The sequence below is a fragment of the Mus caroli genome, chromosome 14 (genome assembly GCF_900094665.2).
Source record: "Mus caroli chromosome 14, CAROLI_EIJ_v1.1, whole genome shotgun sequence".
Lineage (NCBI taxonomy): Eukaryota > Metazoa > Chordata > Mammalia > Rodentia > Muridae > Mus > Mus caroli.
Window position 1 is genome coordinate 19,406,367 of NC_034583.1, and position 15,503 is coordinate 19,421,869.

Here is a 15,503-nt window from a genome sequence, read left to right on the forward strand (position 1 = left end):
CACTTTGTAGACCAGGCTGGCCTCGAACTCAGAAATCTGCCTGCCTCTGCCTCCCGAGTGCTGGGATTAAAGGCGTGCGCCACCACGCCCGGCTCTTGTTCTGGTTTTAAAAAAAAAAACAAACTGATTTTCATGTATATGGTTCTGTGTATTTATTCATGTGTAAGTACCGGTGCCCACAGATGCCAGAAGAGGGTGTTGGAGCCCCTGGAGCAAATGCTTTTAACCACTGAGATATCTTTCCATCCCTTTGCAGTATTATTATTTTGTTTTTCTGAGCTAAGATATTCCTTTGTAGCTCTGACTGGTTTGGGACCCACTGTTTGTCTTAGGCTGGTCTTGAATTCATGGTTGTCCTCGGTCTCCCAAGTAGTGAGACTGTACTGACGGAGCCATCCGTCATGCTGCCTTTCGATTCTATTTTCAAGCACAGAAGAAAGCTAGCTTGTGTGTGTGTGTCTGGTTTTGTTTTTGTTTTTGTTTTTTGTCTGTGTAGTGTGTGCTCATGCATCCTTGCATGTGTTTATATCTCTGGGCTTTAACTGTACAAATATGTTCTACCATCAAAGCAATTTAAAAAAATTGTAGGCCGGGCGTGGTGGCGCACGCATGCCTTTAATCCCAGCATTTGGGAGGCAGAGGCAGGTGGATTTCTGAGGTCAAGGCCAGCCTGGTCTACAGGGTGAGTTCCAGGACATCCAGGGCTACACAGAGAAACCCTGTCTTGAAAAAAACAAAAACACAAAACAAAAAAAAAAATTGTGAAGTAAGGAATTTTAAAACACAAATCCTATCTAGGCTCCCATTACTTAGATTTGAGGTGTCTGAGAGTCGGCTTGTGTAACTGTCTTGACACTGGTTATCTTTAATGGATTGGTGGAAGGCTGGGTGCAGGGTAGGGGCAGTGAAGTGGTATCCGGGTGGAAGTGAGCGACTTGAGTTTGATAAGAAGGACACATGGTAATTGGCATGTGGCTCCGAACTAGGGCTCAGCAATAATTGTCCCTTCAGCTTTCCTTTGGGAGCGTGAAATGAGGAACATGTGTGTTCTGATTAGCAGCATGTCAGAAATGAATCATGATTACGGCTTTGGTCTGGCGCACAGACCATGCTTTGGACTAGTGATTTCCTCCCTCCCCAAGCAAATCTCTTTAATTAGCTTAAGATCTCCAGGTCTTTGGGGGTTGATGGAGTAATTGCTAGTGGGAACCCCATGTCCCCCCCCCCCCCCCCCCCCCCCCCCCGAGCTTGTGTGCTCTGGCCATCCAAGATCCCAAACCATACTGTTGGCATCTTTCAGTTTCAGAAACTGGTCGGATCTATGGATTGGGTGAGAGAATAGCTCCCAGGAATGTGGGGAAAATGCGTCCTGCGCAGATCTAGGCGTGGGCAGGCTTTCTGATTCATTTTCCTTGTGTTTTGGACTCACCAAATTCTCCTTAGCTTACATCACCTGGGGCGGCTCTGCTGTTCCCTCTGTCTGTCTGTCTGTCTGTCTGTCTCTCTGCACTGAAGTGAGTGGAGTCTGCCTTTGTTTATAAAGCCATTTGAAGCAGTACAGTCACATGACCCACTCTCTGCACCCCTCCTCTTTGTTAGTGTTATCCATTTGTGCATTTCTGGCCTCACCAAGTTTTCTGCAGTCGTTTGCTCTTGTCAGTCTGGAAACTGGGGTGAAGATAATGCCATGGATAGTAAAGTAGGAGCTGGCCTTAGTTTTCAGCAGTTACTAGACTTGCCTCTTTTTTTTTGTTTTGTTTTGTTTTTGTTTTTGTTTTGTTTTGTTTTGTTTTTTTGCTGGGCTCCAACTCACCCAGAGCTGACTTACAGAGGTGGCAAGCAGGTCAGGGCCAGGTGGCAGAATATACTGACTAGTAGGTAAGTAATGTATATGCTGCTCACACTCATGGTGGGAACTCCATCCCCAAAAGATGCACAGGTTGGAGCAGGAAAGAGAGACCAAGGTCAGTGCGTGCTCACGGATGTGCCACCCCCCCCCCCCCCCCCCCCCCAAAAAAAAAAAAAACCAAAAACCCTATCTCATTCCTGGCCTTGGCACACAGTCAGCCTTTGCTAGATATGTTTTCTGCCTAAATAAATAAATGCATGACTAAGCCAAAAAATACATACACAAACCTCCCTTGGTGTTCCCTGGTGAATTTTATTTATTTTTTTATGGGCTACTCACAGAGCTGGTTGACTGCTTTGTAAACTCTTCTCTAGGAAACTGTCCTAGGCTTTTAGCTACTGCACCATTTTGATATTTAATGAGCAGAGAATTAAAAGTACTTGTTTGTTGCCTGTTACTCAAAACCTATAAATGCCAAAGCCTGGGGCCTCAGGGTGTTACATTCTTAGTTCATTAACCACCCCCACTCGCTGCACTAACGGTAGCTTTTAATTTGTTCCAGAGGGAGCTAGGAAGCCAGGCCCTTACCTGAAGCTCTGCTGTGGAGTTTCCTTTGATTGGTGCGCTACAGTATGAGGTGGGGTTATAGAAGCAGCAATGAGAGCCCAATGTTGTGCGCAGGACGGAGGGGATGGGGAGGTAATTCTTCACTGCTCTAAAGGAGTAAAATTCAAGATGCAAAAATCCTATACCACAGTCTAGCCATAAGTCAAGAAGCAAAAGCTTGCACACAAAATGGTGGCTGTGGGGTAGGATCCCTCCCGAGCACCAGGCTGCTGTGGTCAGTGTCCAGAGAATGTCATGGGACTTAAAGCTATCTGGAGACAGTGGTGTCCTAGGATGGTTGAAGTGCCATTTAGAACAGACTTAAGGCAAGTTGTCCTTTAAGTATGACACTCTCTTTTCCAAAAGAGAGCAGGCCAGGTGGTGAGGCGGGAACAGAACTACATTCAATTGCTTGCAGTATAGTTCAGTTGATAGAGTCTTGCCTCATATGCAGGAAGCCCTCCTGTGTTTGATCCTTGGTGCTGGTAAACTGGGTGCGGTGACACTGGCCTAGAATTCCAGCACTCAGGAGCAAGAGGTAAGAGGATTAATTCAAAGGCATCTTGCACCAAATGGAGTTTGAAGTCTGCCTGGGCTAGGGACCCTGTCTCCAAAAAAAAAAATCTTGGCTAGGCACGGTGATCTTTGATCTCAGCAGAGGACAGGTGGGTCTCTACTATGTCAGCCTGGTTTTCCATAGCCAGTTCCAGGCCAGCTAAGCAACACAAACCAAACAACAAACCATCAAAAAAAACAAGAGTGCTCCCATTCAGAGCAGCTAAGGAACTTTGAGAAAGCTGGTAACAACGTTCAGTGGACAGACTACACAGTACACACCAGGAGTGAAACTTGAAACACATTCATACAAAAGAACTGAAGGGTGTGTGTGTGTGTACCTTTTCTTTTTAAAAACACAACTCTTCCAGCATGGAGAAGCAAGCCCCAGCTTTCCAGTGTTTCTCATACATCACCTGGCTGCAACTTAGGCTCTGGAAGCTTTGCGGAGACGATCAATTGATCAGAGTCACATGTCTGGTGCAATGCCAAACACTTGGGAGTCTGTCACCTCTTGAGTCCTACACTAGTCCTTCCTTTTAAATGGCTTTGTTCTTGTGCTGGTAGCTCAGGGAAGTTCAGCAACCTGCCTGAGGCCACACAGTGCCATGACGGTCTGATAAACTTAAGCTCCACCCCCTTCACTCCAGATGACCTCTAGGCAAACCCGGCAGAAACCCAGCTCTTGGCAGGATTCCAAGGCCCAGCTCTGAGGGATCTGTGTTTCCTGTCTGCCTGAAGCCAGGTGACAGGTGACAGTGATTAGCTCTGGGTACTGAGGGGAGACTAGCCTGCCCTGGCACATGCTGTATGTGCACACTACACTCAGATTTAGTTCATCTATGCTGTGGCTGGAACATGTACGTGTTGGGTCTCAAACCCAGGACAAGTGGCTAACTAAGGTGCCTATTTAACATATCCAAGTGGACTTGGTCACCAGCTTCTCCCAGAATCCCTACGTACCTACCGGTTACAGGGTATGGCTGACATACTCTGCGCCCTATCCTGAACTCTCCGGCCTGGGGACTGGGTTGACCTCCCAGCTCTTTTGGTTACCTGGCCGTTTGTCTGTATGCCCTTTACTCTCCTGGTCTTCCCTCTCCTCTCTTCACAAGGTCTGGCTCAGGGTCATGCTCACTTTGGACCCTCCCAGATGTCCCTACCTCTGGCTATGTTCTCCTTCATGTCTACAGTAAACTTTATCCTTGACCCTACCCAAGTGCAGTCATATCCATCCATCCATCCTTCTTTCTTTTTTCATTCAGCTTTTCATCCAGTTGTTGCTCTGAAAATTACCTTAAACTTCATGGGATAAGATAACACAAAATTTCTATCATTCAGGAGGTCAGAATTCTGAGTCTCAAGCTACTGATGTCAGTGTTGGCAGTGTTGACTCCTTGGTGCTGCGGGGGAATCCATTCCTTACCTGGCCCACCCTCTAGAGGCTGCCCAGTCTTTGGCTCAATAGCTCCTTCCTCTTCTGTCCTCAAGTATGTGACTCATTCTGTCTGCAGTCAGCCAGTCTCCCTCTTCATCCTCTCTCTGCAGTCACGTCTCCAGTTTTCTGATACCAAACCTTTAGGGTCTTCTAAGAATCCTCACACTGGCCCACCAGGATGACCCAAATCAGTGTCTCCATTTCAGCATCACTGAACTTGATTTGCACTGTCCCTTCCACTGTATGTAAAATAAGTCTCAGGTTCTAGGGCTTGGATGTGGGCGTGTTTAAGAGGTTTTTATTTCTGTCTGTCTTAATATAAAGGATAAACTGTTTTGTGAGCTAGCCTGGGCACAGTGTTTCTATAGCAGCTCCTGTGGAGCAGCGAAAACAGTTTGGATGTGAGTAAGAGCAGCAGCCCCGTGGAAGATCCACTGCTCACATGCCGAGAGTCTCGCAAGAACATTAAAGGACTTAATACCTGTCAGAGGTCTTTAAAGTACAGGTAAGAGCTGGTAGCCAGGGAGGTACCCTGTTTTTGAGCTTCATTGGTTAGTTCCAGGGTTCCAGTTGTCTGTAGAATTAAAATCTCCACCACATTTGTGAAATTGTATTGACTCCAGTGACTGAGTGGCCAGTGACTAGACAGGCAAACTGTGAGACCAGACTAGATAAGTGAGACCAGTGAATAGACAGACAAACTGTGAGACCAGACTAGATAAGGCAGGCAGTCTGTGGGAGCAAGGCCTGGGTGATGCGAAGAGAAGGGGATTCTGGGGAGACAGGAGTGCCTGAATGGAATTGCAATGATTTATGGGGTCATGGCTGGGGTGGGGATTGGTTGGGGAGTTAGGCAGTTAAGGGCACAGAATATGGTATAGGGGGAGCTGGTGAAAGACTGAGACTTTGGGAACAAAGGAAGACAGATAATGGACATGTTTGTACCTCATCTTTATGCCAAAGCCACTTGAAGTCAAGGTCTGGGTCTGATTTGTAGCTAGACACTCAACCCTGAGGGCTCAGCTCAGGACACATGGAAAACACTAGTGGGTGATGGGTAGGTGCCACACACTAGTCTCAATGTCCTGGAAGCCAGCTCCCCAAGCCTCCTTGGCCAGCTCCCCACATTTTAGAAACCTTATTTGGATTAATTTAGGTTTTTGTGTGCAGGGCACAGCACATAACATAGCTCATTAGCCTTTGCAAATGCCTGCTAAATGCTGTCAAAAACATGCCTCAATTGAAATAGAGGGGGAGCAAACAGAAGACAAGGGGAAAACCACCCAAGGTCCCAGAAGTCATGTACTTACTTGGTCACTAGAGCCCCTGATACCTGCTCTTAAAATAGAATATTTTTTCCTGTTAAATAATACTTCTATGTGGCTCCATCCTCTTCTTCTGTCTCCCAGAAGGAAACTGCTGTGTACATTCTTTTAAAACAAACAAATAAACAAATAAATAAAACCATTCGGATACTGGAGACTCTAGCATCAGGAGAGGGGAGCCGTGTCCCTCAGTTGCCAGCTGTGCACACTGACCTTGGCCTCTCTGCTGGTTTTCCTGTCTGGATACTGCTCTTTTCGTCAGTGTTATAGCCCAGTTACCAGCCTCTCTTCTCCCAGGCTCCGTGTAAATCTTGTACGTGTTGTCCCTACACGTACACCTATTCATCATCCTTATTCAGGTTTTGCCTTGCAGAGGAACCCTGTGTTTCTCTGCCACTGCCTCTTTCTATTAGCCCTATGTGTTTTCTTCTCTAAATGAGGAGTGCTCGGTGGGCGAGGGGATTTGCAGTTTACCTGTATCCAGTTAGTCACCTGTGAAAGGATGAGCAAACAGCAGGTAACTTCGTGTGGGTTCGTTGCGTACTACTGCACCCACAGTAATGTCTGGCTCACCTTGGACCGTGAGTTTGGCAGTTTTGAACATTCTTAGAGGGCTATAGAAATTAGATTGTCCTCTTCCTGCTTGTTACTTGGGTCTCTGCTTCCTAGAAGCCAGGCAGCTTCTGTTTGCACAGACCCAACACCTATGGAGTGATGGATGCTCTTAATATTTCACTGTCCAAAGTTTCATATCCTGAGATGAGTTCTGGAGTCTCACAGGATGCAGAGAAGAAAGGGCGGGGATAGGAAGCTGGAGCCCCAGGGGCTATTTGGGGCATCTTGTTGGTTTAGGCTTGGTACTTTTGCTTTCTATTCTTCACTTGGTGTGTCTGTATGTCTCGTGCCTGCCTGGCTCTTTTCTGAACAGCTGTGATTTTTTTCCAAGGCCTGTGTATATCTGAACTCAGGGATATGGTTTCAGTGGGCGTGTCTGGCTTTGGGATAAACTTCGTGAACATGGCTGTAGCATATGGAAGTGATGGGGCAGTGGCCTGAAATCCTGCGCCCATCAGAAGTGTTCTTCATATTGTGTCTCAGTGTAACAGTTGCCCATTAAACACCAGGCTGCCAGCATATGGTTTTCCCCAACATCTTCCTTGTTAAGTGGAAACTTTAGCCGTGTGGTTAAAATATTTTCCCATCATTTAGCACTTTAGAATGAACATTTTGCAGAATTCCCCAATTAATACCGAATGGCACTTTTGCAGATTATTAGAGAGATTTAAACAGAATCTTAGACCTGGCTTGCCAGACCCAGAGCAACCCTTTCTCCTCAGGATCAGCTTTGGGTCATTGTGCAGATCTGCTGCTCCCTCTGTGGCGCTGTCATTAGAATGGGAAGTCTGTTGGAGTTGTTACCCTACTATTAAGGCTACAGACGACTAATGGCCACATCACTGGGAGTTAAGAGTTGAACCTTTGAAAGTCTTTTTTCTTTTATGACCCACCCTGTGTATATCCAGCATAGGTATGGAGGCGAGGCAGTGAAGAATTTTCTCATTAAAAGTAATGGCTTATTCCCACGTTCATTCCTGGTCTTGGAATGAGAACTGGTTTCCGTAGACTTGAGGAATTGCCTGTCTTGCCTTGCTAGAGCTTTCGGATGAGGCTGTCTGGTGGGCGAGTTTAATAGCCAATCAGAGGATCCAACTGGAAGGACTCCATCTGGCAGTCTTGGTCTCTATCCTAATTGTACTGCTAATGAATTATTTAACCCCTAAACAGACCAGTCTGTTCCTGTTATCTTAGGCAAAGAGTGCCCAAGATCCCTAGTGGGCTGCATTCCCTTGGACTGGAGGGTGTTTGGAGTGGGTGGGTGGGGTCATGGGGCAGTGCAAGGAGGAGCCGGCCTGAAGTACTGACCTGACCCTGCGCCTCTACAGTGCTCTGTGTGTTTAGATTCTGTGGGGAATCTATGCTGGGAAAGTAAGTTGGCTTTACTCTGTTGTTTTCCCACAGGGAGTGGGGCCAGCCAGCAGAAACAGTGGAGTGCACAACATCACCTTCAGATACGACAGTAAGTAACCAGCTTGACCCACAGAGAAGGGGGCCCGTTCCAACATCCAAAGCTCACACGCTTGTAGTTTGTTGAAGACATTGCAGATCTTGGGGTTGTTTGAGGACTTTTCTGAGCCTGTTCAGGTTTGTCAACAGTTAAAGCATTGTAGTCTACATCAAGCTACCAAAGTGTTTGAGAGCTTGAACAGGTCAAGTGTCTTCAACTCAGGATATAGCCTTGTCTTTAAGAGCAAACACACACAGAAACCTGTAGGTCGCACTAGGGGACAAGGATGGAGACTGTGGCAAACTGGCCAGGCAGTCTGTCTGATCTGAAGTAGGCATGGCTTTCTAACTCCAGCTCAGTGTGGTCTGCTGGAATTCCCACTGGGAGTGGCCAGATACAGTTTCTAAGAATAGAAAAAAGTTCCAGGAATAACTACCCCACTCCATAAAATGCTTTTCAATATTGGCCTTTATTTAAGTTTTTTTTTTTTCCCCTTCACAAACAGAGTGGGCCAATCAGATCTGTGTTTCAGGGTTGCCCAGGGGTCTCTAGTTGGCCATCTCTAATGTAGGCCTCAGTACCAGGTTCAGTTTCCTGTCTGTCTGTGTGACGTGTAACAAGTGATATAACTTGTCCTTAGCATCACTTGGAGGCTGCAATGGGGTAGTCCTTACATCATCTCCCCTTGTGGCAGGCTTGCTGTGGATGCTCAGGAAACGCTGTCTGCTAGGGTTACAGGTTGGTCCAAGTGTGTGTGGATACAAGAAGCAGCATTTTGGTTTCCTGACTGGATTGTTTTCTAAGGACAAGGTGACTTTCCCTCTGATTAAACATTTGCAGTCTGTTCTGAGCAGCTATTGTCCTTCCTCGGAAGTTAGAGCTCTGAGTATTTTCACCATGTAGGTACCGATCTATACATAACTTGGTCAGAGGGACCACCGCTCCCTTTTGTTGGCTCTCGACTGCTCATTCATCTCTTAGAGAAGATCAGTGGAGCAATCAGCTGTCCTCTGACCAAGCTTGGGTTGTTGAGGTCTTGAATACAGCCTGACAATTTTGAGATAGGAATATGTGTTTCAAATTCACATCCACAGATGGCAGCTTGAGTATTTTTTAAGTTATATTGTAAGACTTACAGTGACGAGCAGGCACTTCCTTCCTGTCCGTGGTGTGTGTATGTTTTAGGTAAACGCCATGATGGGAATGAAAGATTTGCAGGCCTCTGGTCCTTGATTCTGCTAAGTAAAGCCATGTGTAGAGGATTGCTCTTTGAGTGAGTGATTACTAATCTGTGCTCTTGGCCCCAGTGGGTCTCCTGTTAGAGTCCAGAGCTCATTTGCAAACAAACATTGGGTCTGTGATTTAATATGGATGTGTGTGTGTGTGTGTGTGTGTGTGTAAGCTATGCCTGCAGAACTTAAACATATCTTATGTTTGTCTCTTTTGTTTTTGATTGTGTGTGTGTGCACTCGAGCTTTTGAGACAGAGTCTCATGTAGTCCAGGCTGGTCTTGAACTCTTGATCTTTCTGCCTCCATCTTCCTGAATTCTGGTTTTATGAGCACATGCTACAGTGCCCTGATTTGTTGGATGACATTTTTGTCTATGTGCTCCTTGTCTCATTCATCCTTCTTTTCTTTCTTTCGTTCTTTTATTTTATTTTATTTTATTTTTTGTTTTGTTTGTTTGGTTGGTTTTTTGGTTTTTCGAGGCAGGGTTTCTCTGTATAGCCCTGGCTGTCCTGGAACTCACTCTGTAGACCAGGCTGGCCTCGAACTCAGAGATCCGCCTGCCTCTGCCTCCCGTGTGCTGGGATAAAAGGTGTGAGCCACCACTGCCAGGCCATTACTTTCTTCTTAATTCTTCATCATTTAATTAGAATTTAATTCATGGTTCACTTTGGCTTCTGAAATATTTGGAGTTCAGTTAATTTGGCGCACGGGGGGGGTGGTGGTGCAAAATGTCATTTAGTCAGAAAGGTTTTGGTGGGGGGGCGGTGCTGGAGAGATGGCTCAGTGGTTAAGAGCACTGACTGCTCTTCCAAAGGTCCTGAGTTCAAATCCCAGCAACCACATTGTGGATAACAACCATCTGTAATGGGATCTGATGCTCTCTTCTGGAGTGTCTGAAGACAGCTAAAGAAAGAAAGGAAGTTTCTTTGCAATTGTAATTCAAAAGTTTAGACCAGCTAATAATTGATATAGTCATGTTTTAAATAGTGTATTTAGTGTTTTATAGTAAAAAAGACACTTATCTTTTCTGTAAAGAACTTATTAATTGATCAACTGATAACTAGTTCTGTTTAAAATAGATTAAGAACCAAGCCAGGCATGGTGATGTTCACCCTAATCCCAGTACTCCTGAAGCAGATGATACTCTGGGTTCAAGGCCAGTGAGGTCTACAGATAGAGTGAGTTTCAGGCATCCAGAGCTACACAGTGAGATCCTGAAGGGAGGGGGAAAAATCAGCAAAAAGTCATTGTGAGTACTAACAATGGCTAGGTACTTCTAATAGGCATGTGAATCTGTACAAATTAATGTTGCTGGTGTTAGTGTATGTATACACACACACACACACACACAAAATCATCTTATGTCCTAAGACATTTATCCATTAAGCATAATATATAATATTATGTAAAACAGTAGTTGTAGTCTTATTATCATCTCTAATATAGGAATTTGTTGGGGCTGGATTATGAAAAGAAAAAAGTTAGAAACCAGTTACCGAGTTCCCACCACAACTACCAAAACATAAAGATCTTGTTTTCTATTCTTGGTCATCTGATGTAGTAAATGAAGAAAATGTTTTGCCTTTAATTTGTAACTGATTTTCACACGTCTCCTGGTCTTTCTGACCCTGTGAGCCACATTTCTTTTTTAGGCTCTGAGTGGTGTTATGCCTAAGTAAGTTTTGGTACCTTTTCTTAATTCTTAGACTTTCTGCCTACATTCTTGTATTTATGGAAACACTGTTGTCAGTTTGGCATCAGGAATGGGAAAGGATAAAACCTTGTAGCCATTTTCTGTTCCTTGTCTCTTCAGAGCTTAGTAAGCAGGCTTCTTTTATATTACAGACCTCAATAAATGAGGATACTGGAACTTTACAGGTGTGATAAGATCTTGTCTTTTTTTTTTTTTTTNTTTTTTTTCGAGACAGGGTTTCTCTGTATAGCCCTGGCTGTCCTGGAACTCACTCTGTAGACCAGGCTGGCCTCAAACTCAGAAATCCGCCTGCCTCTGTTTCCCGAGTGCTGGGATTAAAGGCGTGTGCCACCATGCCCAGCTAGATCTTGTCTTTTTTCTATACTAGTAAAAAATAAGCTGGTTGCAGTTAGGATTTTTGCAGGCTGAACACTTTAGACTCAGAGCTTAAGTCTGAGATATTTTGCCCCCACTCCCCTCAAGCTCTCCTGAGGCTGCTTGTCATTATTCTGCCCCTGGACAAGTCAGTGCTGGGTTCTCAGCCACCTAGCTGATGTTTTGGGCCATAGTCTTCTAATATGTTCAGTATAGGGGTCGGCCTGGATGTTGGCACACCTTCTCCCCACTCCCTACTATAGGTATCTCTATATTCAGCACACTTTCATGTGTTTATACCTATAGAAACATTTGTATATGTGTAGGTGCACGTGTGTGGAAATGTATGTGCATGTATGTGCATATGGTTGGGTGTGCCCATGGAGTCCGGAAATTGATATCAGAATGATATTACCCTTCCACCTTATTCATGGAAACAAGTGAGATTCACCAGAGGAAAACCAATCCCACCATTTTAGCAAGCTCAATACTGACCAAGAGAGAGACTTTGGTTAGGAGCATTCCATGAAATTTCCTCACTAAAAATGGCCCCTTGTTACAGGGGTTTATAAAGACAAGCCTATAGGCCACCATACTTTCCCACGAAGAAACAACTCTAACTCCCAGAATTCCAGGAAATTAGCAGATCCTTAGGCAGGTGGCGCCTAAGAGGTTAATTTTGGGCATCACATGAGATCTCTTAATTAAACCCACCTCTTGCTGCTTGGTCAGTCTCTGTAGCCTACTTGATCTGAGGATCCCCTGCCTATACCTCCCAGGGCTGGAACTGCTGGACAGCAACTGTGGGGATCTGAATCTCCAGTCCAAAAACTAGGAATGCCAGCCGCTAAGCCACCGCCCTCCGCCAAGATTCATGTTATTTTTGTTTTTTGAGACAGGGTTGCACTATGTAGCCCTGGCTGTCTATCCTGTAACTCTGTAAACCAGCCTGGCCTTGAACTTACGGGGCTCTGCCGCCTTCTGCCTCCTGAATTCTAGGATTAAAGACCTGCACCACTACTGCCTGGCAGACTTTAGTAGTATTACTAACATCCTTTTAAGTAATACTGAAGTAAAAATGCAACTCGTTTTGAAGCACTTGACTTTTAACAAGGAGAACCTTGCCTGATGTGGTCAGGCAAGAAAGCAGGCCAGGCAGTGTAGAGGCTGGGGTTTTCAAGTTGGGTGGTGTGCAGGTAGTATTCCTGTTGAAAGGTGAAAGGCTTGGCAGGTCCCCCTCCCCCCTTGGAGTCTTCCCCGAGTTGTCCTTGTTTGGTGAAAGTATAGATGAGCTTTTGCTTGGTTCATATACTGTTTTCGATTGCCTCCTTAAGTGCTTTTAGTTATAAAAGTGGGAACTGGCCGGGCGTGGTGGCGCACGCCTTTAATCCCAGCACTCGGGAGGCAGAGGCAGGCGGATTTCTGAGTTCGAGGCCAGCCTGGTCTACAAAGTGAGTTCCAGGACAGCCAGGGCTACACAGAGAAACCCTGTCTCGAAAAACAAAAACAAACAAACAAACAAAAAGTGGGAACTGAGCAGTGCAGCTTACAAGGGAAAACACAAGAGATTCCCTAAGCTTCTTAGACATGTCTTTCATCCCAGGCGAATGTCCCGTAGAGTTAGACTCTGAAGACATGAAGCCCTTTGCAGTAGATACAGAAGAGACGATTTGAGTGGAATCGTGAGAAAGAAATGGAGATAAGCAGGGTGGACACTGTGGGTTGAAACACAGAACAGTTCTCTCAGCACCATCTGCCTTAGTGTGGTAATTCTCTGAAGTTCCAGCATGATTCTGGCTCAGAGCTTCTGGCAGCCTTTGAATGTGCATTCAGCACTCCCAGCTGCCTTGGTTAGGTGGTGTCCTCATCACTAAGGGTTCAAACATGGTGCCTTGTGTTGTAGGCAGTGAGTCATTTAACAGTTTGCCTGTGAAATTAGTCCCCTGTGGATTCACACCCGCACGTTAGTTCCTTTTCCCTGGTGACCTTGCCCCCTCTGTCTCTTCTAAAAACAAACACACTCCAAAGTAGTTAATAGGATAGAACTAACTGAGGATAGAACTAACTGAGGATAGAGCTGATGTAAGGCCTTACTGGTTTCAGTAAAACAGCATATGAGTAAGAAGAGAAACAAAAGACCAACAAAGCTAACGACTGACACAAAAGTCTACCGTAGCCAACCATTCTAGTCCTAGCAACGTGCAGGGATTTGATTCAGGAGAGGGGGTGGTGTTGCTGCAGTTATAGCCCGCTGTAACATATTATGTTTTTTCTAGCTACAATCAGCTTTAGTATCTTATGTGAGCTTTTGGCGAAATTTAGAATAGGAGTGGATTTGGCACTTGTAAACATACTCTGCCTAGTCTAGTAAGATGACATGGAAAATAAAGGTTAAAGACTTAACTTTTCATTTTTTTCCAACTCTAGACTGTACCACCTACTTGAATCCTGTCGGGAAGCATGTGATTGCTGATGCCCAGAACATCACCATCAGCCAGTATGCTTGCCACGACCAAGTGGCAGTCACCATTCTTTGGTCCCCAGGGGCCCTTGGTAAGTGTTAGCACTCATATCCTCTGTGGGGTATAGGGGGTGCCAGTATGAGTGGCTGTGTGTGGTGGCCTTCAGGCATGCAGGTTTACAGTAAAGCTGAGAGTGCCCTGGACACTGGCCTGCTTTGTGCTTTTATCCTCCAGCCAGGGACACACACACACACACACACACACACACACACACAGTGTCCCCCTGGTGTGTGTGTTTCTTGTTTGAGAGAATTGTGATTGGTGATGCTTTTGTAGTTTTAGACAGGTAGGTCCTTACTACATGGTCAGGAGCTGAAAGTGCTGGAAGCGCCCGTGGTTTGTGCAGGGCCACCTTGGCATTGGCCTCCAGCATTAGTGGTCTCTGGGGTCACAGTGACATGTGGACCCATCTCTGGCATATTTGTTAATATTTTTTTTAAAGGAAAATTCTTGTTTTCATAAGAAAGCATAAAATCATTGAGTTTAAAGCTAGAGACCAAGTTGAATTTATTTTTAGACCTTGTAGGCCAACAAAATTCAGAGTGAAATAAAAAATAGAAAGCTAGCAAGCCCCATTTCTCTGGCCAAGTTGTTTGGCCAAATCTATCTTTTTTTTGGAGGGAGGGGCTCTGAGACAGGGTTTCTCTGTTTAACCCTGGCTCTCCTGATACTCATTGTGTACACCAGGCTGGCCTCGAACACATGTCTATGTGCCTCTGTTTTCTGAGTGCTGGGGTTATATGCGTATGCTGCCACACCAGGCTGAATCTGTCTTGAATGAATTAATACCTAAGAGAGAATGGGATAGCCAAACCAGGATGAACTAAGATTCTTTAACTCCATTCAAGTGAACTTGGTTGGTAATTTCTTTTTGTTTATTTGATTTTTGTTTTTTGAAACAAGATCTTGTGTATCCCTGGCTAGCCTCAAACCTACTGTGTAGCTCAGGATGGCCTCCAGACCCTGACTCTCCTGTCCAGCTCAAAAGTGCTGGGAGTAGAGGTGTGTACCAGTACACTCAGCAGCTCCCTCTTGTCTTGTCTTGTCTTGTTATATTGCTAATGCTAATTCAACTCACGGTCCTTCTTGTCTATGCCACCCAAAGGCTGGGATCCTATCTATGCACTGCTATGCCACTCAAAGGCTGGCATCTTATGTATTTACTACCATACTACCCAAAGGCTGGATATGTGTGCACTGCTGTGCTTGGTTGGGATCCTCTGTGTACTGCCAGGCTTGGTTAGGACCTATCTTTCACATGAGGCATTTAAACTGCAAAGCCCTGGCTTCCCTGGGTGCCAAGTGGAGGTGTATTTGCCTTGTGGTTGGCGGACAGAGAAAGGTACCCAAGAACAACTGTTGCTGTTATCAGAACCTAGTTCCCAGCCCTGTACTCTCCTTCTGATTGTTGCTGGTCTTGGACATTTTTTTTTCAGCGGATGGCCAGGGAGAAGTTAAAGAAAGCCTAGATTTCTTAATCAGAACAGAAACATCCCAGAGCTACAGTGTAGGAATGAGTGTGAGGTAGAGGGAAGTTGGGGAGGTGTTGGGCCAACTTACCCATCCACATAAGTACTGCTGGGTTTAAACCCTAAGCGTTTCCAGAGATAATTTTATCCTAATGCATAGATTAAGATTATTCTCTGGGGCTGGTGAGATGGCTCAGTGGGTAAGAGCACTGACTGCTCTTCCAAAGGTCCTGAGTTCAAATCCCAGCAACCACATGGTGGCTCACAACCGTCTGTAATGAGATCTGACGCCCTCTTCTGGGGTGTCTGGAGTGAGCAGGATTGACAGGAGCAAGCAGAGGTCCTAAAATTCAGTTCCACAAAACCACATGAAGG

General features: G+C 45.5%; 1 protein-coding gene across 2 annotated transcripts in view; it reads left to right on the top strand.

The window, feature by feature from the left end:
* The window catches only part of Il17rd (interleukin 17 receptor D), a 64,364-nt gene that overhangs the window by 30,113 nt on the left and 18,748 nt on the right, over positions 1-15,503 (top strand). For both annotated transcript variants that reach the window (XM_021182108.2, XM_029469278.1), the window contains exons 2-3: positions 7,793-7,850; positions 13,565-13,690. In XM_021182108.2, the coding sequence (XP_021037767.1) occupies positions 7,793-7,850; positions 13,565-13,690 (184 nt within the window). The remainder of the gene's footprint in view (positions 1-7,792; positions 7,851-13,564; positions 13,691-15,503) is intronic.